General features: G+C 46.5%; 1 protein-coding gene across 1 annotated transcript in view; it reads left to right on the top strand.

Moving 5' to 3' along the window:
- The window catches only part of FOXJ3 (forkhead box J3), a 136652-nt gene that overhangs the window by 19785 nt on the left and 89013 nt on the right, over nucleotides 1-27854 (top strand). The window contains exons 2-3 of the mRNA XM_040428776.1: nucleotides 7136-7202; nucleotides 16063-16545. Of these exons, the coding sequence (XP_040284710.1) occupies nucleotides 16222-16545 (324 nt within the window). The 5' untranslated portion in view covers nucleotides 7136-7202; nucleotides 16063-16221. The remainder of the gene's footprint in view (nucleotides 1-7135; nucleotides 7203-16062; nucleotides 16546-27854) is intronic.

The raw sequence follows: 27854 nt of genomic DNA on the forward strand, positions 1-27854 counted from the left end.
ACTGCAGGACCACTGCTCCATTGCTCCCAGCGGCCTGTGGTCCTGATGATGTCACTATGCCATTGAATTTTTTAATTAATCGGCTTGCTTGAGCAGCGAGGGGCTGGCTCAGGTAGCAGCAGTATAGGCTCAGCGCTTGCGCGGCTACACGGTTCAACTGTGCAGGTGCGAGATTGACAGGGCCAGGCGATATGTCTGGCCCAGTCAATCAAGGCGGAGGAGGAAGCCTTGAGCAGTAGAGCCGACCCCCCCCCTTCTCTGCTCAAGCAAACTGATTTATGAACCAATACAATTCAAACAAATCAATTTGCTCATCTTTAATTCATATGTCCATTGATTGCCTGCAGCGGTCACATGCATAGTCGAGAGTGAGCCAAAGTGTTAAAAATCAGGACACCCCCTTTAAGGCAAAGTCTGTTTGCAGCATTTTTTTTTTTACTTAATGCTGTAAAATGCTATGTATGAATCCAGCCGAAAAGTTGTAAGGAAATGGTTTGTTTGGGGTCAGCATCTGGTCATATTGTGCATTCGGCCACCCCTCCCTCCGGGTTGCAGCTTTTGTTTTGTTTTTTTGGGTGAATCTGAGTGTCGGGCATTTCGGCAGCCCTCCCCTCCTCCAAACAGACCGAATGCCCTTATTTATTTGGCAGCGCCATGTGTAATAACAGGGGGAGCCCCATGTGTCACACATCTTTTGTCCAAACGTGAACCCATGTTAGTGCCAAGCAGGCAGCCCGTCAGTTCCTCCTATAATCTGTTTTGTATGCCAAGCAATGCATTGGTATTGTTGGACTGTCAGATCAGCATAATACAAGGCTGGTAAAAGGGGCTTTCTAGGAGGATTAAACAGTTTGTCTATCCGTATCGTCTTCGTTTTCCATGCTCAGTGCCATAATTTTGATAGTGGTTGGTTGTCCCTGGTATTACAGCTCAGTCCCATTCACCTGAATGGGACTGAGTTGCAGTACCAGGCATAACCACTGTCAAAAATATGGCGCTGTGTCTGGAGTCGGACCCCCACTGATCCAATATGAAAGCCTGTCCCTAGAACGGGCCATCAGAATTGTCGTCCTGGGACACTCCTTTGAAGAGCCACACCTCAACATCTCCGTGACCCTCTTTTCATTCAAGTTCTTGAAAATGAATATTTACAAACAAGAATAGACATTTGTAACTGCAGGGCGGACGCGCTGAATATGCAGAACGCACAGAGCCAGGGTATTCGCATTTTGCGGACCCCCAAAACTGATGCGGTCGTGTGAATGGGGCCCTAAGGCTGTGGATGAAGAGCAGTATACACCAGGGCCTGGACCAAGCAGAGGAGCGACGGGGCAGACGTCTAACAAGAGTAACACGTGGTTTCAGGATCCGACTACACACTGGAGTTGTTTGTAGTCTGTAGACATAGAGGCACATTATTCTACAGGAAAGCTGCATTCACAAAGCAAAGTATGTTTAGTCAAGACAATTTGCAAAGTTTCTTTGACCACAAGCCTGCTCATGCCCTTCAATGACATCAGTCACGATGACAATGTATTTTCCTTGTGTTAAGCTCAGGTCCTGAACCGGGTGTCACCACGTGAATTGACCCGTCTGACACTGTATACGGTAGATCACGTGTGATGAGCAGCTTTTTTATCTGGTGATACACTATGTGGACAGCAGCCTGTAAAACGGGTTTCTTTGGTCCGTCCGGCCGCTCACCTGTCTAGGATTCTCCAGGATGCTAATAAGTCTCTCTGTCAGCTCATTGCCTCCTCCGTGCTGCTGTGAATACATGCGGTGACTCGGCATGGACATCAAGGTGATGAGTCACGGTGAAAGTCAAGATATTCAGGAATCCTGGTGTCGGCGTATTTTAATGGAACATGGTGTCTGAGCTGGAGAGGGCATGTTCCAGAGGAGCTGAGCCGGGTGACAGCCATTGACAGTGACTGACAGCCTGCACTCTATGACCGTGTGCAGAGATGGCTGTCACTGATGGGACTGCAAAGCCCAGAATGAGCAGGAATTTAAATGAATGAAATACAAGTTTTACTGAATCTTCTCCCATAAGGTTATAGATCATTCTGCTCAGCTCTTCCTGCTCTCTAATATGCTGTCTGCAGATTACTTAGCATTTTCGTGGTGACAGCTTCCCGTTAAGGGTCTCTGGTACGACCATGCTGGAAATAATGCGAACCTAAAACTGCACTGACCTCCTTGATGGATGTCTTTCTGCACTGAGGACTCATAAGACTAGATCTGGTGATCCTTAGGGTACTTTCACACTATCGTTAGTCTTTTCCAGTATTTAAATCTGGTAAAGGGTCTCAATACCGGGTAAAAAACGCATCAGTTTTGTCCTAATGCATTCTGAATGGAAAGCAATCCGTTCAGTATGCATCAGGATGTCTTCCTTTCCATCCCTTGTACGGTATTTGACCGGACAAAATACTGCAGCTTGCTGCAGTAATTTTTTCTGCCAAAATCCCGGAACAATACCGCAATTTCCATAGAGATGTATTAATGCCGGATCCAGTACCAAGTGTTTTGGAAATTGCAGCATCGCCGGATCCGGTTGCAGCATCGCTATCCGTTTGTATACATTTTGCCGGATCCGGCAGGCAGTTCCGTTGCAGGATTTGCCTGCCGGATTCTGACAACGCTAGTGTGAAAGTACCTTTAAAGGGCTACCTCACAGACAGTCAGCAGACTTTCATTGAGTTTCATCATCTCCGTCATGTGCAATGTGATCAGAGCATTGCTGCAGTGATACATAGAAGTCGCAACCACTGTCCAGTGCAATAAAGTTGTGACCAAGGGGCCTGTCGACGCAGGTGTATGGGCGCCGAGACCAAGGGGCCTGTCGACGCAGGTGTATGGGCGCCGAGACCAAGGGGCCTGTCGACGCAGGTGTATGGGCGCCGAGACCAAGGGGCCTGTCGACGCAGGTGTATGGGCGCCGAGACCAAGGGGCCTGTCGACGCAGGTGTATGGGCGCCGAGACAAGGGGCCTGTCGACGCAGGTGTATGGGCGCCCGAGGACCAAGGGGCCTGTCGACGCAGGTGTATGGGCGGCCGAGAACCAAGGGGCCTGTCGACGCATGTGTATGGGCGCCGAGACCAAGGGGCATGTCGACGCAGGTGTATGGGCGCCGAGACCAAGGGGGCCTGTCGACGCAGGTGTATGGGCGCCGAGACAAAGGGGCCCTGTCGACGCAGGTGTTATGGGCGCCGAGACCAAGGGGCCTGTCGACGCAGGTGTATGGGGCGCCGAGACCAAGGGGCCTGTCGACGCAGGTGTATGGGCGCCGAGACCAAGGGGCCTGTCGACGCAGGTGTATGGGCGCCGAGACCAAGGGGCCTGTCGACGCAGGTGTATGGGCGCCGAGACCATTTTGAGTATTTGACTATGGGGGCAGCCATCTTGCCTGAGTTGCTAATTTCAAATTAGCATCATCAACGTCAGATAAACAGGATATCATTTTCTGATGACACGTTCACCTTTAAATCCCAAGTCACAGGACCATCTAAGCCCAGGAGCACCCTCAAATTATTTCGAAAGCCGCTTTATGGCAAAAGCCGCACCCCTTTTCCAGATTGCGGCACATATGTGTGCTTTAAGCGCTGTGTGTTGTGGGTCGGTTTTGTTTCCAAGGATGAAAACACTAAAAACACCCAGGTATAAGAAGAAAAGCCCCGGAGTGATTCATCACCCTTGGGTGTCAGCAGTGGGTGTACGTAGCGTTACAGATTAATCTGGAAAACCCCCTGTATGAGACGTTTCGCACATCCATTTTGCAATCAGAGGTTTAATACCGATTTTCTCCGTGAGCCAGCATTGTACATGGATCTTCTAAATTGTATTTCTTCTAGTAATAATGGGCTGGGTGCATACGATGTGAACCGCCTCTGTCCAATGGCATCCATTATCGAAACGGGTCAAAATGAATCCATCATGGATCCTGCAAAAATGGACTCAAGGCACCAATGTGAGGAAAAAAACCTATTGGCTTAGGTTACATTAGAGTATAATGGAGGCCATGACACTGCACGGAGAACTGCTCTGTACAAGGGGCACTGCCTGGTTGGCTATGGTTTCCGCCGGCAAATCCAGCTTTTTACTGGGGGAGCTGAGGGCGAGATGTGGGGAGATGATGAGACAACCCCTTTAGGGTAAGTCCGCTCATGCCTGAAAATACATTGGAAAAGTTTGCAGCGTCAATAATGCATATAAATACATGCAGACTTCACCCTGCAAAAGGGGAGATCCGCAGCATTAATTGATGTACTGCAGATTTCAGATGCGCTAGTCCTGTACAATGCTGTGGATCTGCTGCATGAAAATCCACGACATCCGCAGCTGTTCCATCACTCCTGGGCATAGCCTAAGGCCATGTTCACATCTCCAGTGAAGTTCACCGGATCTGTCGCTGCCAGATTTTACACATCACCACAGGATCTCTATTGACTATAATCGGATCTGGCCACTTACCAGCATAAATCCCGGGTTTCGGCCGGACAGAAACCATTGCGTGCAGCTGTTTTTGGTGCGGCCTGCATTTGTGCCGATCTTCTTGCCGCTGATGCGGTTTTTTTCATTTCAAATAAATATGGGGTCAGAGAGGTCAAAAATAACAGTGAGTACTCACTTTACCAAAGCCCCCGCTGTTGCTTTGGGCCCTGCTCCTTCCACTCCCTCTTCTCCAGCTTGACACGCCCAAAGCCTGCCCGCTGCAGCGATGACCCATCTCAGTCATTATCAAAGCTTTCCGGCGTTTTGAGACCAAAAACACGGAAGGTGGACGCAGGGACCGAAGCAACGGCAGGGAATTTTTGCCCTCTGTGACCCCTTTTTATTTAAAATTAGCTAAAGGACTCTGCTTCGCTGGGGTATATTTAATCTATTTCATTTAATGTTTGTGTGTGTCGTTAAAAGATATCAACACTATCCACTATAACAGTGACATCTACAGCACCCCGCCCCCCAAAACAGTGACCTACAAAGCCCCCCACCCCTTAACACTGACGTGCCCCGTCCCTTAAAATTGGACCTCCACAGCAGCCCACCCCCTTTAACTTTGACCTTTACAGCATTCCCCTTTAACAGTGAGTTTCACAGCACACCACCCCCTTGACAGTGACTTCCACAGGGGCCTGCCCCTTTTAACAGTGGCCTTTACAGTAATCTGCCCCTTTAACATTGACCTGCATAGCGGACCATCCCCTTAACTGTGACCTCCACAGCAGCCTGCCCCTAGTGTGGCCAGAGGTCCAGTTTTAGGCCGGACAGTCCGGCTTTCAGACTCCCTGTCCTCCGTCTGGCGCAGGTCCTGGATGGACACAAGGATATCCTTTTGAACAGCTCACTCTCAGACAGCAGCACTGTGCTGTCTGAGTGTGAGCTGCAAGGAGAAAGTCACCCTCCCTCCCACCCCTGCAGTGGACAGAAGTTGGATTTTTACCTTCATTTTTTTCAATCCCCGTCAGCGTGGGAGGGGGCATGGCCTGAGTGAGGGGGCGTGGCTTAGTGGGATTTGGGGGTGGGGTTTTAAGTTCCTCTTTTAAGGGGGGTAACATTGTGGCAGGAGGTGTGTCTGGGCGCCTTCCTGCAAGAGTGATGCCCCTCTGGGCACCTTACTGGCTCATTTGCATAACAAATAAACTGGATTTTCAGAGGATAGAAACATCTATTGCTGACAGATTTCCTTTAAAGCTGACCTACAGCAGTGAAGAAAAATGGCTGGGTTGTTTTGGAAACCTGGAGTAAAACTGTGTATGTGGAGACTAACGGCCTGCGAGCTTCTATTGGCTGATAAAGATCATGTGACCAAGCTTCTATTGGCTAATGCATTTTTTGGGAATATCTCAGGAACGGTAAGTCCTAGAGACCTGAGACCTGGTCTAAAACCTTCCCGGACACCTGATGTACCTGTGTGCCAAATTTAGTGATTGTAAATGCGACGATGCGGATTCCTTTTGCGGACATACATTTTCACACACACTCAGCTTTATATATTAGATATATTAAGGTCTCCACACACTTATGATATGTGTGGGCCAGCAGCTGCTCCTGCTGACTACCCGGTATATACACACGCTTATCTCAGACGAGTGGGTTTGTCCTTATCTATAGCAGAGAAAAGGATCGGGCATGTTGAAATGCGATAGTCTCTCCACAGAATAATACGTCTGTCAGGTTGGATTCTTCTTGTCCTTTTTTTCTCCTTCATGACTAAGCAGGTCCAGGGATTTTCTTATTTCTATGCGCCTCTTCAAGATTAGAGCAGCTTTATAAGACAACCGCTTGCGAACAAAGTTCATGAGCTAACCTTAGAAAGAGCTCCTCAGACTTCCATCAGCTTCACTGGGGGTGGATGAAACGGATGGGATGTGTCAGAAGAAGAAGCACATGCCCTCCGTATAAAGCGGGGCAGCCCCTTTATTGTATAATGAACAGTTCTGAAACTTCATCACACTTTTTTAAATTCTCTGCCTGCTGTCAGTGAATAGAATGTGCCTCGTTTTGCAGCCAGAAACCAAATAATCGCCCTGCTGACACGGGTGTTAGGTTAGTTTTTAGTGTATCGGAGCGCTCTAGTAATGATGGGTTCTCCTGTGTCAGTCCAAATCAAGTTCTAGCTCCCGGCTGCGGAATAAGAATGTTTCTGTGCACAGACGGCAACACAAATTTTTCCTGCAGAAACAATTTGCGCCAAAATTTGCGACATTGTACTCCAGAGTAGCAAAGGTCAGGATGGTAGAAATTGGCAGGACGTTTTATTATACAGTCATTAAACTTTGTGTATAGAGGTAGAAAACCTACATAATATATAGGTAAAAAATCTGGCCCGACCTAATTACTGAAGATGGAACCTTCCACTCCAACTTACTAGAGTTTGGTTCGTCAGACAATCCTGGAATGATGGGGGTGCTTTTAATATGATGAGGTGGGAAGGACTGGTCAGCAAAAACCAACCTGAATGAAGTTTCCATCTCCTCTATTTCTATGATGGTTGTACCGGGGGAGGGGGTTCATCATGTTGTCTGAGGTAAAATTCCATGTATGAGGTAAAGCTGTGCTTGAAGTGTCCCTTTTCGAGGTTGTGAGGTAACCTTCATCGCACTGACGTCTTTTCTGTTGTACTTTCAGCTGGCTTACTTCCTGTCCAGATGGGTTTACATGAACGGAGCTACACGTTTGTGACACCACACACGAGGTGAGCGCTCTAATTTCTTATGCATATTTTTTTGACAAACCACATGGCATCTCTTCTGCGACCTTTGACTCTCCAGATGGGGCCGCGCATGCGCTGTGTGCTTCCCATTCAATGCTGTGGGACTTCCAAAAATAACAGGTCTGTTATTTCCAGCAGTCCTATAGCGGTGAGTAGAGTGGCCGCAGTGCTTGCGCGGTGCACTTTCCATTCACCGCTATGGGACTTCTGAAAAAAGCTGTTTGTACTCGCTCAGTTGTTTTTAAAGCTCCCACAGTGATTAATGCCTGACTAGACTCGGACAGCACACAGACTCCATTGTAATCAATGAGGTCATTCACTTGGGTCCATGTAAAAAAATAAAATAAAAAAAATGACAGCCTGTACAGTTGTGATCCGAGTCTCTGTTCAGAATGGCCTATGCTGCAGTGCAGTCTGAGATTTCACCGTACTGCATCCATAGGACTCGGAGCTTCCGCAAACCACAGCCAGTAAGGTATACGGGTTGGGGCAAGATCAGCCAGAATATTATGCCACAACTCTCACCTCAAATCTTCGTTGATTCCGCCACAAAATCCACATGCGTTGCGCACTGAACTTGTGGCCGATTTAAGCCGCAGATTCACCGCAGATTTCACCCTCTGCATTACAAAGAGTAAAAAAAAATCCATGGCTCTTCCTCCAGAGAAGGAGCAGACTGGAAAAAAGAGTGAGAGGCACTGTTCGTAGCTGGCTGCTCTACTCCAAATGCTAGGACAGGGATCCGCAACCTTCGGCACTCCAGCTGCTGTGAAACTACAACTCTCAGCATGCAAACATGCTTGAATGTTCTCGCAACTCCCATAGAAGTGAATGGAGCATGCTGGGAGTTGTAGTTTCAGGACATCTGGAGCGCCGGAGGTTGCTGACCCCTGTGCTAGGATGTAGTTTGCTGGAGGAAGGTGCAGGAGGTCATAGGACCAGCTTTACTTGCGTTTTTTCATAGCGTCTCATCCAGTCTTGTGGTGACACCATTATCTTCTTCCATCAGAGCATTAATAAGAATATTTGAAGAGCGAGCAGCTTCTTTGGCGTTTTTACATAACAAAATGCAATTTTAATGAGGAATTCTTGTTAATTATGTAGATGGGTATTATGTTAATCTGGGAGGCTCGTTCTGTAGGAAACCATTTGAATATACCTGTAGGCAAGTGCAGGAGATTACTCCTCGCTCGTCCCCGGATCCCCATGGGCAGGTTTGGAATATTTTTCTTTTTGTAGAATTTAATTACTGTGAGCTAATAAATATCAATTTGCTTCTCCTTTTGGATCCCCGCCCTTGTTAAATCCCCCGGTAGCTGGGAATTGGCTTAAAAACATGAGCTGGAGATCATTAGAATTCACATTTACATCCTCTAAATATAGACACAGGAATGAGCGCGGTTACTTGTTATCAGGGTCGTGAGACGTGTTTTGTTTTTTTGGAATATAGAATATAGGTCCGGAACACCTGCTGATCAGCTGAATGAAGAGGCCGCACAGCGAGCGCTTCACACAGCTCAAATAGGAGGACGTTGCACTTGGTAAGCTGTGAGGAGGCCTCGGTGCTCACTGGAGCACTGCGGCCTCATCAAACAGCTGATCGGCTGGGGTCTAGACTTTAGTAAGGAAAGATTAAAGGACCTTAACATGTACAGCTTGGAAGAAAGACGAGACAGAGGGGATGATATGATAGAAACTTTTAAATACATAAAGGGAATCAACAAGGTAAAAGAGGAGAGAATATTTAAAAGAAGAAAAACTGCTACAAGAGGATGTACCCGTATTTTTCGTCCTATAAGACTAACCCCCCCCCCCAAAAGTGTGTGTGTGGGGGGGGGGGGGGGGGATAGCAGTGCGTCTTATGGGGCGAATGCTGCGACCGTCGGGTGTATCGGCTAAGAGGGAGGAAGGGCTGGGGGCCGACATCTGGTTCTGTAATGGCAGCGGGGCCCGATGCAGTCACTGTATTCTACTACACCGGGCCACGCTCACTGTAATATAATCATATCTAACTTGTGGGTATTGTTAAAGTATTCAAATCATCTTAAATCCAGCGCTGTACTGCTTAGGGCTCTTTCACACTTGTGTTCTTGTCTTCCGGCATAGAGTTCCGTCGTCGGGGCTCTATGCCGGAAGAATCCTGATCAGGATTATCCTAATGCATTCTGAATGGAGAGAAATCAGTTCAGGATGCATCAGGATGCATCAGGATGTCTTCAGTTCCGGAACGGAACGTTTTTTGGCCGGAGAAAATACCGCAGCATGCTGCGCTTTTTGCTCCGGCCAAAAATCCGGAACACTTGCCGCAAGGCCGGATCCGGAATTAATGCCCATTGAAAGGCATTGATCCGGATCCGGCCTTAAGCTAAACGTCGTTTCGGCGCATTGCCGGAGCCGACATTTAGCTTTTTCAGAGTGGTTACCATGGCTGCCGGGACGCTAAAGTCCTGGCAGCCATGGTAAAGTGTAGTGGGGAGCGGGGGAGCAGTATACTTACCGTCTGTGCGGCTCCTGGGGCGCTTCAGAGTGACGTCAGGGCGCCCCAAGCGCATGGATCATGTGATCGCATGGGGCGCTCTGACGTCACTCTGGAGCGCCCCGGGAGCCGCACGGACTGTAAGTATACTGCTCCCCCGCTCCCCGCTCCTACTATGGCAACCAGGACTTTTATAGCGTCCTGGCTGCCATAGTAACACTGAACGCATTTGGAAGACGGTTCCGTCTTCAAATGCTTTCAGTACACTTGCGTTTTTCCGGATCCGGCGTGTAATTCCGGCAAGTGGAGTACACGCCGGATCCGGACAACGCAAGTGTGAAAGAGGCCTTACTACTAACTTCTTGGCAGTCAGGAGGCGGGCGCTCGCAGCGTAGCTCACTACGTCACGCCGCGCCTGCTCCGCCCACTTTATGAATGAAGCAGGCGGCGCAGGTGCATGACGTAGTGAGCTGCGCTGCGACTGCCCGCCCGGCCTCCTGACTGCCAAGAAGTTAGTAGTAAGTAGTACAGCGCTGGATTTCAGATGATTTGAATACTTTAACAATACCCACAAGTTAGATATGATTATACTGCAGTGAGCGGGGCCCGGTGTAGTAGAATACAGTGACTGCACCGGGCCCCGCTGCCATTACAGAACCAGATGCCGGCCCCCATTCACTACACAGGGACATTGATATGGGGGATCTGTGGATGACACATTAGATAAGATGCTATATATGTATCATCCACAGATGCCCCCATAACAGTACCCTCCTCAGATGCCCCTATAACAGTGCCCTCCACAGACCACCATTAGTTCAAAATCCACCAAAAGCGCACCTTTTGGTTCAAAATATTTTTTTTCTTATTTTCCTCCTCAAAAACCTAGGTGCGTCTTATGGGCCGGTGCGTCTTATAGGGCGAAAAATACGGTATTTAAATTAGAGGGGCAAAGGTTTAAAAGTAATATCAGGAAGTATTACTTTACTGAGAGAGTAGTGGATGCATGGAATAGCCTTCCTGCAGAAGTGGTAGCTGCAAATACAGTGAAGGAGTTTAAGCATGCATGGGATAGGCATAAGGCCATCCTTCATATAAGATAGGGCCAGGGGCTATCCATAGTATTCAATATATTGGGCAGACTAGATGGGCCAAATGGTTCTTTCCTGCCGACACATTCTATGTTTCTATGTCCTAGGATTCAAACACCCACCCATACCAAATTATTGACCTATCCTGAGTATAGGCCTACATTATGAAAATCCCAGAAAACCCCTTTAAACCAGCAACCCTGTATTTCCCATTTATAGGGGTTGACCTCCCAATAACAGCTCCACACCTGCTAATGGGTTGTGTCTGGTATTGCAGCTCAGATTATAATTTTTATTATTATTATTATTTATTATTATTATTTACACTTACCGTATTTTTCGCCCTAGAAGACGCACCAGCCCATAAGACGCACGTAGGTTTTAGAAGAGGACAATAAGAAAAAAATATTTTTCATTACACCTCAGGTCAGACCACCAGTCAGACCCCCAATGTTAAGAAGACCTCAGATCAGACGACCATGCCTCATATCAGTCCTCCATGCCTCTAATCAGCCCCCAGCCGTATGTATGTAATCGGCAGCCCCCAGCCGTATGTATGTAATCGGCAGCCCCCAGCCGTATGTATGTAATCGGCAGCCCCCAGCCGTATATATGTAATCGGCAGCCCCCAGCCATAGATCACAAAATAAATAAACCACTTACCTCTCCTGCTCCTGGACGCCGCCGCTCCTCTCCTCCAGCGCGATCCTCTCCCTCCTGCTGTCGGCTGTGCTGTGAACTGGCGCGCACAGCGTGAGGTCACAGAGCGCCCTAACGCTGTGCGCAGCCTCTGCCAGCCCACAGCCGAGGACTAGGAAGCGGTGAGTACAGAGCCTTCACCGCTACCTGGTCCTCCGGTACTAATGAGCGCTTCCATAATGAAAGCGCTCATTAGTATTCGCCCCATAAGACACCGGGGCATTTATACCCCGGTTTGGAGGGAAAAAAAGTGCATCTTAGGGAGCGAAAAATACGGTATATAGCGCTGACATATTCTGTTGCGTTTTGCAGACATTAGCATCACACTGTCCCCAATGAGGCCCACAATCTAAGGTCCCTATCAGTATGTCTTTGGAGTGTGGAAGGAAACCGGAGAACCCGGAGGAAACCCACACAAACACGGGGAGGACATAGAAACTCCATGCAGATGTTGTCCTTGGTCGGATTCGAACCTAGGACCCCAGCGCTGCAAGGCTCGAATGCTAAACACCAAGCCACCATGACAGATCTGAATGAATGTGAAGTTGTGAACTGTGGACAGAGGTGGCAATGTTTTTGGAAGAAAGCAGCCATGTTTTCTAAATCTGGACAACCCAGTTTCATAGGTACAAATCTCCTGACAGATGCCCTTTAAAGGGGTTGGCCACTTCTTAACATTTGGCACTATCATCTGCATTTCTCACCTCAGCGGCTGGTTAGAAGTCAGGTTGGAGCTCTACCAGGATACGATGAACATAACCTGGAGCAGTTCTTGGCTGCCCCACTGCTGCTCCATGTGCCCCCTCTTAAGTGGTAGTATTATGTGATGTACTTACTATTCATGTGAGGCACATGGAGGTGCTAAATTTATAACACCATGAGCCTCACATCAGTAATCAGCGATCCCATCATTTATCTCAAATAATGACAGCATTTTGGCTCTCTGTAGAGCTGCTTCTAAGCTGCGTGTCTTAGTGTTAAAATACTGACAATGTCAGCATTAAAAGGGTTTTCCAAGACTTTCTTACTGCTGACTTATCCTCAGGATAGGTCATCAGTATCTGATCGGTGGGGGTCTGACACTGGGTCTGACGTTTGAGAAGGAACCGGAGCTCCTGTGTGCGCTACCGCCTTCTCCGTGCTGACCAAGCAGTGTTGTACATTGTATAGCAGTTGTGGTTGGTATCGCACTCAGCGACATTCACTTTAATGGGGCTGAGCTGTGCCTAAGCCGTGTGACCAGAGAATGTGACGTCACTTTGTCTAGGAAAAGCTGAAGAAGGCTGCCGTGCTACAGCGAGCATCAGTACCATCTCAAACAGCTGACTGGCAGAAGTCCCGGGTGTCGGACCCCCACCGATCAGATACCGATGACCTTTCCTGAGGATAGGTCATCAATTTAGAAGTCTTGGAAAACTCCTTTTGATCGGTAGATGCATCAAAATGGTATTAATATTTGGATGCACTGTGCAGTCCTAGTTAGGAGGCCCCAAGCTGCCTGTCCTTGGACACACACTGCAGAGCCACAGCCACCCTGTCTCTGACCTCATGTTTGGCTGTCCCTGGAAGAAGCTGAACCGGCCCAGTTCCTGTCCAGTGGGGATGCACCCAAGGACTGCCTAGAAAGTGGCTGCCCCGTCCATGGCGTTCATTTTGTTTGCCATCGATATGGCAACTGAGGATCTGCACTGTTCACATGGTCCATGGATGGCCAGCAGGGGGCCTTCCAACAAGCCAGTTAAAAGCACCACATCATGCAGTTTCAGAACATTTAGGGCTCTTTCACACAAGCGGATACCCTGCGTGTAATCTGCTGTGTGAAAGAGAGCCAAGCCCTGTTCTGGACAACAGAGACACGGAGCATTAACATGATTACTAATGATCTGTGCCTCTCTGTGACCTTTTTACTACGAAATCACAGTGAGATAAAGTTGTCACCGTGAGTTTGTAGTAAAAAGGTCACAGAGAGGCACGAAGCATAATCAATCATGTTAATGCTCCGTGTCTCTGCTTTCCGGAACGGGGCTTGGCTCTCTTTCATTTAATGGATTCCACGCACGGGATCCGCTTGTGTGAAAGAGCCCTTTGGGAAATATTAAGTCTTCAACCATGTGGCCAATCACACGTGTTAGAGGCTGAACATTGGAGGGATCTGTCAACTATCTAATGTGTGTGTGATTGTGTCCTGACTCTTTCCCCCCCCCCCCCTCCTCCATGGCAGATTTCAGGGGAAACAAGGGTCAGACACTTTCTTGCGTTGCCCCACTCGTTTTGTTAAAATCTATATAGAGGAGTTCCAGTGTGAACGGAGTGCTGGAGTCCACACGGTACAAAGTGCATGCACTAAGAAGTCCTCTGGTTCATGAGGGTCTTCGATTCACCCCCCCTACTGATTGAAAGCTCTCTTCCTACAGTACAGCAGTCAGCAGCAGGGGGCAGGCTAGAGCCAAGAACACAAGTACATTATTAGAATTCTATAGTGTGTGCCCTTTATTGAGCGGACACCAGTGCTCGATCCTGCTGGAGCTACTCGGTACAGATTTAGGAAAAACGACTGGGTTACTTCAATAAAGTGACCCATCATTTTGCTCAGGGTATCTGTCACTAGTTCATCCTGCCCCTTTAAAGTAGCGCTATCAATTAGGCATGCATATAAGAGTGATTTCCGGTCCACCCAGCAGACGCTGTAGGATTACTCTGGTCAAGGTGGTGGTCATGTGATGTAATGGTGGATGGGGCTGATAATTCGGCAATAAAGCATCCGGTGGTAGACTTGCTTGCAGTACTTTTTGCCTCATGTGCTGCTGAAAACGGAGGCAAAAATAAAAAACGCCACACCGTCGGTGTCTGATCAGTGAGGGTTTTTCCACTGCACTAGTAGATGATCACATAGGGTCAATGGGTGCTTGAAAATGAAACAAACTACAGTGGCTGCTTGATTATACAGGCCAGTTTGTTACCGATATTTGTCCTAAAAATTGTGCGGTCAAATAGGACCCTTACAGTGTCGCCTTCCTAAAATACAAATATTCCCTAAAATCTTTGGTTCAAGGTGTCCCCAAGACCCTTACACATTATTATCTAATCTGTTAGCCAAGTTATTATTATTTTTTTTCCTTCTTCTTCGTGATTCGCCCCAGTTATAGCTCCTCTGGGGAAAAAGTATTTTTTTTCTTTTCCCCCACATTATCATAAAATGCTTAATGATGACATGTGAACTGGTAATTGCAATTTATATGTTATGCATTTATTTTTTTATTTTTTTAAAGAGGGCATATTTATCAAAACTGTCTTTGTTGCCTGTAGCTAAAGCTGAGGTCTGATCAGTTGCTAGAGCCAACCAAGGCCACTTTTAGTTTTAGACAGTTTTGATAAATGTGCCTAGATAATTTGACAGTATGGCGAATGCCGGACCACTGGTATTTTATTGTGTATTTGGTAATCACATTTGAACGTACCTAACCTTTCAACAAACTGTGCATTAATCAGTAGTACACTGTGTGTATGTGAGGAATACACTTTCTGGCCATTATGTGACTTGTATCTGCCATTTTTACTAGTTTTGCCCTGTATGTAGTGAATATCTAGTTTGCAGTTCTCTCAGACATGGTTCCATGCGTTGCATGCAGAAAGTAGAGGAGAATCTGTTTCCTAACCTTCTCTTTGTCACTCAGTATCAGCCCCAGGATCATGGAGGACATTACAGAGAAGCACTGACCTGTATAACTGTGAATAAATCACTTGTGCAGAGATATAAACTTCCTATTTTGCTGCAGCAGTCTCTTTGGTGTCTCTCCTTTTGAGTCCTGTCTCACTCTGCTCTTGCTCACTTCAATCTTTAAAGGGAACTTGTCCTCATGAAAATGCAGTGCAATCTGTGAACAGATTTGTGAATATTTGGAGTGTTCCTAATAATTGCCTAAAACATTGGTCCTTGTAAAATGTCAGGTTTAAAGGAAATCTTCTGTCCAGATGAGAGATTGGCTGTAGAGTGTCCGTGGCTGTGCAATTCTTCTTTTTTCCTGTGGTGGCGCTGCTCGGGTTTCAGTGGTGATCACTTAGACGTAGAAGGTCCTTTCTATTAGGCCTCATGCACATGGCCATTCCTCAGCCGGGCCCATATTGCAGCCTGCAAATAGCGGATCCGCAATATACGGACACCGGCCGTGTGCACACCGTATCACGGATGTCAACCGATTCACTTGAATGGGTCCGCAATCCATAAGGTCCGGTGTGGAACGGAGGCACGGAAGGACCACGGAGTGTGCCTCCACACCGTAAAAAATATAACTTTTTTTATTTTTTTGCAGTGTGAACAGATCATGGACCCATTCAAGTTGAATGGGTCTGGATCCGTCTGTGGCAGCCGCACAGTGGTTGCCCGTGCATTGGGGACTGCAAATTGCGGTCCTCAATGCACAGAACGGCCGAGTGCATGAGACCTTACACAGAGAAGAGGGCGACTTTAAAATGGATCCGCTCACTAATATTATGCTCCACCTTGACTTTGGGAGTCTTGAATGAATAATGTTGTTTTTGATGTTGTAATCTTATTTGTTCTGTGTTTTCCTTTCAGATTAAGCATCGGTCATCCCTTCATTTGGAAGTCTTAAGTTACACTACCTGGACACCTGAACGTTTTCCTGTTTCTTTTCCACCTGGAAGCACAGTATATATAAAAAAAAAAGAAGGAAATAATATATAGAACGATATACATATAAACTGAAACCCAAAAATGACTTCAGAACTTGAGAGCAGCCTCACCTCTATGGACTGGCTTCCCCAGCTGACAGTAAGAGCTGCCATTCAAAATGCTGACTCCAACCAGAACACCCACGGATCTGGGATCTCCAAGAAGAGCGCCCTCATCGACCCCAACACAACACTGGACCAGGAGGAAGTACAGCAGCACAAAGACGGCAAGCCCCCCTATAGTTACGCCAGTCTCATTACCTTTGCTATCAACAGCTCACCAAAAAAGAAAATGACTCTTAGTGAGATTTACCAGTGGATCTGTGATAATTTCCCCTACTATAAGGAGGCTGGAAGTGGCTGGAAGGTAAGTGCTCTGCACGTACGACTGATTTTCAGCCTATAGTCTCCATATTGTAGTTTTGCTACCTTCAGAAGAGGTGTAGTTGCCGAGTCATTCAGGTTATCCCCCTCCTCAATGATTCAAGACAATACATTCAGGCTGCCTGCAGTCACCACTAGAGGGGGCTTGCTACACTGTTACTGATCTCAACATACAAACATTATGTTGTAAGAGGAGCCCTCTAGTGGTGACTTCAGGTATCTGGATAATGTCTTTTAACACTGGCTGACTATGTGGAGCTCTGTATATAAAATACAAGCCTACCCCTTCCTGCGCAGTTCCATAGGGGTACAGTGCTGAGATTGCGTAGGCCGAGGAGCTGTTTTGCCCCATCAGCAGTAGTTGTGGTGCGCACCTATCAGCACTTCTGCAACAACATTGTGGGGTGCTGATGGGGTGCAAAGCAGCCGAGGGCTTAAAGGGAGTCTGTCATCATCAGCAGTTATATAAACTAAGTCCATGTTCAGATAGGCTTTGCTCATCTGAATCCAACCCTGTAAATGCTCCTTTTTATTTTTACAGATTAATTGTTCCCTGCTCCTGGGGCAGACAGGGCCAGGGAAATTGACTTAAGGGTGAACATGTATTAATAAATTAACACAAAGTTTGACGTTACTGTTAAGTGTTCCGTGCAATCTATGGTCACAGGTTATGGCCAAATCATTATTAGAGGTTGTCCACTCTTACTAATGAAGGCCTATCGTCAGGATCATCAATATTTGATCAGCAGGGGGCAACCCCGTGCACTAAGCTATAGCATTTCCTCACAGGGAAGAATGTTTTTTTTTTTTTTTTGTTTTGTTTTTTAATATGCTTAAAAAGAACACTTATTACTGGTGTCTGTAATCATATAGTGTGCCTGTGAATAAAGCAGTAATATGTAGATTAGTTTTCTAAGCAGATCTCAATGCGGTAAGGCTACAGTAAGTAGTGTATATGATATGTAGATGCTAGGACACAGCTCTGCCCTCAGCATGCTGATGTCTATCCTTGTCAATCAAGGGGAGGGGGAGTGTCCAGAGCACTGGGGGTGTTACAGAGCAGTTCTCCAAGGATTCGGCCCCGCCCCTCGTGCTCCAACTTGATCATTTGCATAAAAACACTATCTCTGCATCTGGGCAGCGTACAGACAAAAGAAAGCTATCATTTTAATCAGCATGAGCAGCCCTAGCAGGCAGTGTGCCCAGTTTAATGGGGTTGATCATTCTGACAGAGCCTGATAAACACGACTGTATTTTTGGTCCGTGTCCGATCTGCGTTTTTTTGCGGATCACACACAGACCCATTCATTTCTGTGGTTCTGGAAAAAAAAAGACAGCAGGCAGATGTCATCTGTGCTCTATTCGCATCCGTGCAGCTGGACCGCACATTATAGATCCTGTCCTGTTCTTGTCTGTTTTTTTACAATGAGTCCTGTAAAAGTTGTGGCTTGCACGCAGACCGCATCCGTATTTTGCAGAGCGGATCTGTTGTGAGGCCCATCCCACCCTTTTCTGACGTTGAGGACACATCCTAGCGATATGCTATCAATATCCCAGATTGGAAAGCCCGTTTAAAAAAAAAAAAAAAGGGTTGTCCGTTCTCCTGACATGTCTGTTTTATTAACCACCTCCGGACCACTGTACGCACAGACGCGTCCTGGAGGTGGTTGATTCATTCCGCCTGGACGCATATACGCGTCATCTCGCGAGACGCGAGATTTCCTGTGAACGCGCGCACACAGGCGCGCGCGCTCACAGGAACGGAAGGTAAGAGAGTTGATCTCCAGCCTGCCAGCGGCGATCGTTCGCTGGCAGGCTGGAGATGTGTTTTTTTTAACCCCTAACAGGTATATTAGACGCTGTTTTGATAACAGCGTCTAATATACCTGCTACCTGGTCCTCTGGTGGTCCCCTTTGTTTGGATCGACCACCAGAGGACACAGGTAGCTCAGTAAAGTAGCACCAAGCACCACTACACTACACCCCCCCCCCCCGTCACTTATTAACCCCTTATTAGCCCCTGATCACCCCATATAGACTCCCTGATCACCCCCCTGTCATTGATTTCCCCCCTGTCATTGATTTCCCCCCTGTCATTGATCACCCCCCTGTCATTGATCACCCCCCTGTAAAGCTCCATTCAGACGTCCGCATGATTTTTACGGATCCACTGATAGATGGATCGGATCCGCAAAACGCATCCGGACGTCTGAATGAAGCCTTACAGGGGCGTGATCAATGACTGTGGTGATCACCCCATATAGACTCCCTGATCACCCCCCTGTAAAGCTCCATTCAGATGTCCGCATGATTTTTACGGATGCACTGATAGATGGATCGGATCCGCAAAACGCATCCGGACGTCTGAATGAAGCCTTACAGGGGCATGATCAATGACTGTGGTTATCACCCCATATAGACTCCCTGATCACCCCCTGTCATTGATTACACCCCTGTCATTGATTACCCCCCTGTAAAGCTCCATTCAGATGTCTGCATGATTTTTACGGATGCACTGATAGATGGATCGGATCCGCAAAACGCATCCGGACGTCTGAATGAAGCCTTACAGGGGCGTGATCAATGACTGTGGTGATCACCCCATATAGACTCCCTGATCACCCCCCTGTCATTGATCACCCCCCTGTCATTGATCACCCCCCTGTAAAGCTCCATTCAGACGTCCGCATGATTTTTACGGATCCACTGATAAATGGATCGGATCCGCAAAACGCATCCGGACGTCTGAATGAAGCCTTACAGGGGCGTGATCAATGACTGTGGTGATCACCCCATATAGACTCCCTGATCACCCCCCTGTAAAGCTCCATTCAGACGTCCGCATGATTTTTACGGATCCACTGATAGATGGATCGGATCCGCAAAACGCATCCGGACGTCTGAATGAAGCCTTACAGGTGCGTGATCAATGACTGTGGTGATCACCCCATATAGACTCCCTGATCACCCCCCTGTCATTGATTACCCCCCCTGTCATTGATTACCCCCCTGTAAAGCTCCATTCAGACGTCCGCATGATTTTTACGGATCCACTGATAGATGGATCGGATCCGCAAACTGCATCCGGACGTCTGAATGAAGCCTTACAGGGGCATGATCAATGACTGTGGTGATCACCCCATATAGACTCCCTGATCACCCCCCTGTCATTGATTACCCCCCTGTAAAGCTCCATTCAGACGTCCGCATGATTTTTACGGATGCACTGATAGATGGATCGGATCCGCAAAACGCATCCGGACGTCTGAATGAAGCCTTACACGGGCGTGATCAATGACTGTGGTGATCACCCCATATAGACTCTCTGATCACCCCCCTGTCATTGATCACCCCCCCTGTCATTGATCACCCCCCCTGTCATTGATCACCCCTCTGTAAGGCTCCAGACATTTTTTTGGCCCAAGTTAGCGGAATTATTTTATTTTTTTTCTTACAAAGTCTCATATTCCACTAACTTGTGTCAAAAAATAAAATCTCACATGAACTCACCATACCCCTCACGGAATCCAAATGCGTAAAATTTTTTAGACATTTATATTCCAGACGACTTCTCACGCTTTAGGGCCCCTAGAATGCCAGGGCAGTATAAATACCCCACATGTGACCCCATTTCGGAAAGAAGACACCCCCAGGTATTCCGTGAGGGGCATATTGAGTCCATGAAAGATTGAAATTTTTGTCCCAAGTTAGCGGAACGGGAGACTTTGTGAGAAAAAAATTAAAAATATCAATTTCCGCTAACTTGTGCCAAAAAAAAAAAATTTCTATGAACTCGCCATGCCCCTCATTGAATACCTTGGGGTGTCTTCTTTCCAAAATGGGGTCACATGTGGGGTATTTATACTGCCCTGGCATTCTAGGGGCCCCAAAGCGTGAGAAGAAGTCTAGTATCCAAATGTCTAAAAATGCCCTCCTAAAAGGAATTTGGGCACCTTTGCGCATCTAGGCTGCAAAAAAGTGTCACACATCTGGTATCGCCGTACTCAGGAGAAGTTGGGAAATGTGTTTTGGGGTGTCATTTTACATATACCCATGCTGGGTGAGAGAAATATCTTGGTCAAATGCCAACTTTGTATAAAAAAATGGGAAAAGTTGTCTTTTGTCAAGATATTTCTCTCACCCAGCAAGGGTATATGTAAAATGACACCCCAAAACACATTCCCCAACTTCTCCTGAGTACGGGGATACCACATGTGTGACACTTTTTTGCAGCCTAGGTGGGCAAAGGGGCCCATATTCCAAAGAGCACCTTTCGGATTTCACAGGTCATTTTTTACAGAATTTGATTTCAAACTCCTTACCACACATTTGGGCCCCTAGAATGCCAGGGCAGTATAACCACCCCACAAGTGACCCCATTTTGGAAAGAAGAGACCCCAAGGTATTTCGTGATGGGCATAGTGAGTTCATAGAAGTTTTTATTTTTTGTCACAAGTTAGTGGAATATGAGACTTTGTAAGAAAAAAAAAAAAAAAAATCATCATTTTCCGCTAACTTGTGACAAAAAATAAAAAGTTCTATGAACTCACTATGCCCATCAGCGAATACCTTAGGGTGTGTACTTTCCGAAATGGGGTCATTTGTGGGGTGTTTGTACTTTCTGGGCATTGTAGAACCTCAGGAAACATGACAGGTGCTCAGAAAGTCAGAGCTGCTTCAAAAAGCGGAAATTCACATTTTTGTACCATAGTTTGTAAACGCTATAACTTTTACCCAAACCATTTTTTTTTTTACCCAAACATTTTTTTTTTTAATCAAAGACATGTAGAACAATAAATTTAGAGCAAAATTTATATATGGATGTCGTTTTTTTTTGCAAAATTTTACAACTGAAAGTGAAAAATGTCATTTTTTTGCAAAAAAATCGTTAAATTTCGATTAATAACAGAAAAAGTAAAAATGTCAGCAGCAATGAAATACCACCAAATGAAAGCTCTATTAGTGAGAAGAAAAGGAGGTAAAATTCATTTGGGTGGTAAGTTGCATGACCGAGCAATAAACGGTGAAAGTAGTGTAGGTCAGAAGTGTAAAAAGTGGCCTGGTCTTTCAGGGTGTTTAAGCACTGGGGGCTGAAGTGGTTAAATACTTGCATTTCCCTTGAAGTAAAAATTCTGGGGAATCTTTTCTTTTGATTTTTTTCCTCTGTTATTCCTCCTGGAAATATATGAATACATTAACTACTGGACACTACCATCCCTCCACATCATCCTACACACACACTTTTCAGAAGGACTGCTTGTGTTCTCATGGTGGCTTTTTATTTTTTTAAAGTAATGTTTAAAACACCTAAAATTCTGCTGTTATGCAGAAAGATGATTATGGTTTTTGTGCTCCCATCTATCAGAATGACACAAAGCACCTAATACTATGGCCTGTGACTGGGGAAGGTGCATACCTTTACTGACGAGACCCGGCGTGCACCCAGCATATAAATAGCTCCCGACTCCCGCTTCTACAAATAGAGCAATCCCCAAACTGCACACACCACAAACCAGGAAAATGGAGTGCCCTGCGTGTACCTGGACTTGGGTCATGCAGTTACAGGGGCGCAGATTAACCCTCCCTTGTCCTTTAAAGAGAATCCTGGGTAGTACGCTGGAGTGCAGCCAGGGGGATCATTGCACCTGACCTGGGTATCTCAATGTCATATATTCACGTTGACAGAGCACAAGTGTTCATGTCAGTACTGCCAGCCTTTATTTTATGTGCATTAAAGGGGCTTTCTGCTGACATGATGGCCATAGGGGGTGCAGCGGTAGCAGTGCACCCGGCCTTGTTGTCTGGGGTGGCACATAGAAGACACTCTATTATATTTGGCACATGGTAGATGGCAAGCTTCACTGTACTCCTCCTCTAATATTGGCGTATAAGCTTCTGTTATCTCACCCGCGCTGCAGAGAACGTCTGTGAGTAAAATGACGCGCGGTGTGGATTTTAAACTCTTTGGATTTTTACTGCAGGTTTTTCTTTCCAGCACAACGTAGCTGGATCTGATTTGGAGGCCTAGACCCAAGAGATAATTTTGTCCCATCGGAGGGGGTCACCCCCAATGGGTTCACAGACTGCATGAAGTCCCCGTCCTCACGTTTCTTTGTCATTGCGGCTGTTCGCACTTACACTGAAGCCAGCACATTGATTTTATATTGTTTGCGTGTGCTGGATACATTTATTTATTTTTATTTGTCCTTGAGATATTCCATAAGATAACCTGTCTCCGTTCATCTCACAGTAGCGTTATGAAATCCGGCAGAGGAACAGCCTCACCGTATGCAGCATAGCCGGATGATGCCGGGAACCACTGGATCCCTGTTCAAAACAATGGGATCCAGATGCTTTCCGCCTTTCGGCTGGACAGATACCGCTGCAGCGTTTATGCCGGAGCAGGTAGCTGGATTTCATTACGCTAATGAAATCTTTAGCATTCGGCAGTCTTCTCTGTCTCTGCATCATCCATGTTGCATCGCTGTTGATCATCACGGTCTAAAAGCTGGACATCCCATTTAACGTCTCTGCTGTACCGAGGTTGTCCTAGAAGGAGTCATGTGAGACATCATTCTGTTTTGATGATGGGAGTAGTAGTATATGACGTGTAGCCGTATACTGATTTGTCAATGTATTTTTCCCTCATACCCAGTAATAATAACTTGTAGACTTTGCTCGGCACAGAGATCTAAGCGCATTTCATTACAGACGGGATATAATATTACAGATTAAATGCAGATCTGCAGCTGGATGGGGAAAGACCTAGTCCAGGAGCCCTCACAGATGAGAATAATCCGGGTAAGCCCGCACGGTCCAGCCGCCATAGGCTACATGGTGTGCAGGAAACCTGTGCAGCCGGACATGGTGGTCTTAGGCTTCCTGCAGACTTGCGGACTATGAGCGGTTCTTTGGTGCGCGTTCTCCTGTGGAAAAACCGCAACATAGTAAAGTACCAAATCACATGGACCACACATGTCATATAACAAAGCATCTCTTTATTGAAACACAATGTAACAATAAACACATATAAAATCTTGTGGATGAGTGCTGTGATAGAGACCAGTAAGGTGCATCCAATAATGATAAAGTGACCAAGACGGCAAGAACCAGGGATTACTGTAGAAAAAAAACAACTCCGACTACTGAGTAAAAGGTTGCACCCACCTTAGTTGGCCCATACGGGTATCAAAATATTACATTACATGTGTGGTCTATGTGATTTGGTAGAGAGACTTTCATGTGTCCACACATGAGTGATAGGGTTATGCTCTTGTTGGCGGTATTTTATTTTTTTTTTTAACATAGTAAAGTACCAGCAAACTGTATCAGATTGGGCAAATCAAATGTACACTTTGCAAGTGTAAATTGACCTGCTGCGTGGAAAGTGAAGTCCGCAGCATGTCAATTCTTTGTATGTGTCTTATGGAGATTTCACCCCTTTCATTGCAAGCGTGAGATCTGCTACAAAAACTGCAAGTAACACATGCAAATTTTGGTGCGGCTATGATACAGTAATACATACGTATTTTCCGTTTGTAAACCTGTGCCAGCGTTGTTCAGTGCCACACCTGCCCACAAATGCCCAGGCCTTTAATACTGGTCATACTACCCCGGCACCCGTATTACTTCTGATGCCCGCACGGCACCCGCTGCATCTTCACGACTCGCGGATCAAAACATCTGCTGCCGGGAAGTGGGTGGGTGGGTTATGTGCAGCCAATAGCAGGCCTCGACGTGAACGAGTGTCCCTAGTATCGCGACTTGTTCCTGTCGCGGCCCCTTTTTATTTATTTTTTGTTCCGTGCGACAGGGAGATGCAGCGGTTGCCGTGAGGGCATTAGAAGCGACATGGAGAGCGGGGCAAGTGTGACCAGTATGAGGGGTCTGGGCATTTTGCGGGGCATTATAGGGGTTGGATAACTCCATTGATGTAAATTGGTGTAACCAGCAATACATCAGACGACCTGCGGACAGGTACAGGGCTGTCTGGTTTTGTCCTGTGTGTTTAAAATCACCTTTTAATTTTTTTCTTTTTTTTTCCCCTAAATCAGTTCATGAAGGGAGAACGTTAGGATCTTCCAGGAAAAAAATGCATGTCATAAAGTAAACTGAGGCCGTGGCCATTTCTGGTGGCATGCTGCATAGGTCAGAAGGAACACCAGGTGCTGACGTACGGGGTCTGTGAATTGCCTCGTCCATGAGCTCAAAAAAACTTGTATAAAAGGACCCCTCCCCCACCGTAAACTTCATGGGCCATGCTATAGAAATACAGCAGCTGGTTCTAGCCATTAGATGACTATATAGTTTTCATGCAGTGCTCCCAGCAGACGTCCCGACGGGGGAAGATTTCCTCCTGAGAGTGAAAGTTTCCAGATGTGCAGCTCCCAATCCTGCATCTGTGAGGGCCACGGCCAGGAATGTGAGAGCGGTAGAGAGCTGAAATATAACCCCCGTCCCTGAGGCCTCTATGACGCAGCATCGGGGAGCTGCATGACCACACAGTAAAGGGTAACCCCCCCGCCCTTCCCTTATCTATTATAAGGGTTTCTTCACATAAATTGAATGGAAATTCCTAGTATTTTAAAACTAATTTTGAAAACAAAATTTAAAGGGATTACAAAATATGGCTGCCTACTTCCAGAACAGCACCGCACCCCTCCACAGGTTGTGTGCAGTATTGCGAATCAGACCCTTTTGAGTTGGTGCTGTTTTTGAAAGTAAGCAGCCATTTTTATTTTAAACCCTGAACAAGCCCTTTATGTGTATTTAAAATATTACATTTCTCAGACAAAACATGTTTCAGTTTGTAGACTGAAAAACAATATGCTTCTTTGTGTAGATCTTGCTGCTACATACTTGTTATGGCGCCCTCTAGTGTTCTTTTGATTCCCTCTCAGAATGTCCACCGACATGTGAAGATGGGACTGAACTACTGAGCATGTATGACCACTGGCATAGGTGGGATCTCCAAGAGGGAAAAAACACTAGAAGTCGTCATAACAGCAATATCTACACACACCGGGATGTTTTTAATTTAGATTATTTACATTTTTTTTATTTTATTTCGTGTGATCTGCCATAGTCAATTCACGGGACAACCCCTTTTAAATAGAAAACGTATAAATCACTTGGCTACAGAGCCACTTCTAGGACCCAAATGCATTTTTGTTAGTGATTCTGCTCGGATTTAGTACCGTTATCTTTCATGTCTGCCTGAGAATTGTTCATTTACGTTTCCTTTTAAGAAGCTTTTCTGCATTTTTCGAGGCTCTTGTCTCGGTCTGGATTTCTCGAGGCTTTTAACATTTCTTCACAACAAACATAAAGAATTCCAGGGTTTTGACGCTTTGATGTTGCTCTCAGGTCTGGTGTCGGTTTCTTTTGCTGTATTACGACTCCTTCACATTTCTGTTTGAAAATGCCAACATGTTTCATCCATGAAGATGTCAGTAAAGGATACATGTTTCGTCTGTGTGTCACCCGGTGTAAGGCCTCTTGCACACGACCGTATGGCTTTTTCAGTATTTTGCGGTCCGCAAAAAATACGGAAGACTTCTGTGCATTCAGTTTTTTGCTGAACGGAACGACTGGCCCCCTGATAGAACAGTACTATCCTTGTCCGTTATGCGGACAATAATAAGACATGTTCTGTCTTTGAATGGAAATACAGAGTACCTTCCGTTTTTTTTTGCGGATCCATTGAAATGAATGGTTCCGTATACGGAACACAAAAAACGGAATGTAAACGGAAAAAGAACCGTTCATGTGCAAGAGCCCTAAGAAAGGATCCAGTAGAAGCTGTGCTATTGTAAATGAGACGGGTGCGCACAGGATACTGAATATACTGCATTGGAAGTCATTTGTAGAACCATAAAGCCACGTGCAGGTTTGGTGGACTTGTTTGTGGATCTGCTGCGAGATCTGCAGTAACATTATTCCATCGGGCTTTTACAGCAAGTCTTCAGCTTTTCTATAGTTTGCAAACACAAAGTGCATGTAAAGTAGTTTACTAGAGGCGCTGTACCCGTCCCCGCAGGGCACACTGGCACCTGATGGCATTATCGGGGCATCTCTGTGGTAACCAAACAATTGTGCATTCAGTCGTTCTCTTCCAGTGGGTGATCAGGGCACAATGAGGGTGATGCTTGGGTCTGGTTATGGCATATTTTTTGCTGTCATCGTTTTATTGGCAAAAATAATCTTTTCGCCCTCATTGTCTCTGATGTAAATCCAGATATATCAAGACCGAGCTGCACTTTGGTCCGATCAGGACCTCTATGGAGTTATACTTGGTGATAGAAGCAGGGATGAGGAATCCTATAGGGGTGTGCGGTACCACTATTGGGTGGGTATAGACGGTAGTATATCTCCTGGTTATTTAGTATATGGGCAGAAACTCTCTAACATGTAGCTCCAGCCTCCATGTCTATTCCTTTTGTGCTTACCTTGCGGGGTAGTTTTTACACATGTGGCGGTATTAAAGTTTTTCTAAGCTATACGTAGTCTGGTATGTGATTCAGTTTCTTCTTATTTCTCACAGATTGATACTTGATCTGCTACCTTTCCAGGTGCCGTCCTCCCCACCATCATCCTGATCGTTATTATGGAGACATGTTAGGTTGTGGTACTCTCATCTTTGTGGTTTTATATGGTAGCATTCAGTTTCAAAGCCTCCATTGCCCTCGCGATCAATGCGGACGGAGGCCGGGGATACGATATAAAACACATGGCCGTGGCGGGGAGCACCTGTCTGCATGCACTGGAGACACTTCTTTTAATAACCATAGGGTCGTGACAGCTGTGCTCCTGCAAGTGGGTTTTTATAATGGGAGCACTGGTCTGGGAAGTAGCAGTGTTTTATAGATGCGGTGTGTAACATGGCAGCTGAGGTGCAATTAAATGTGGTCCACGCGGTGTCACTTGGTGGACGTGATCCCGTAAACATGGCAGCGATGGAACATCTGACCTTCAGCTCTGGTCTGCGGAGTTGACATATGTCCATTCATCCTCATCAGTCTCCTCTGGTTTCAATTGTTGCCTGTGCCAGTCATAAATCTCAGTATAGTTAGACCCTGGCACTGATGAATGCAATTATCGCTTGCGCGTGCCTTGGCAGCCGCAGCTCTTCATTTTTCCTCTGTTGCCAGGATATTATGGCAGATATCTCCTTTTCACAGGGGCTAGGAGCAGAGGAGGCAGATCTGCGCTGAATCTCTGTGCCGTGACTCCGCAGCAGCCATATGCTTGCCAAGAATCCTCTCAAGTCAGGACATCCGCTCCTAGCCTGCA

This window comes from Bufo bufo, chromosome 1, assembly GCF_905171765.1.
Source record: "Bufo bufo chromosome 1, aBufBuf1.1, whole genome shotgun sequence".
NCBI lineage: Eukaryota > Metazoa > Chordata > Amphibia > Anura > Bufonidae > Bufo > Bufo bufo.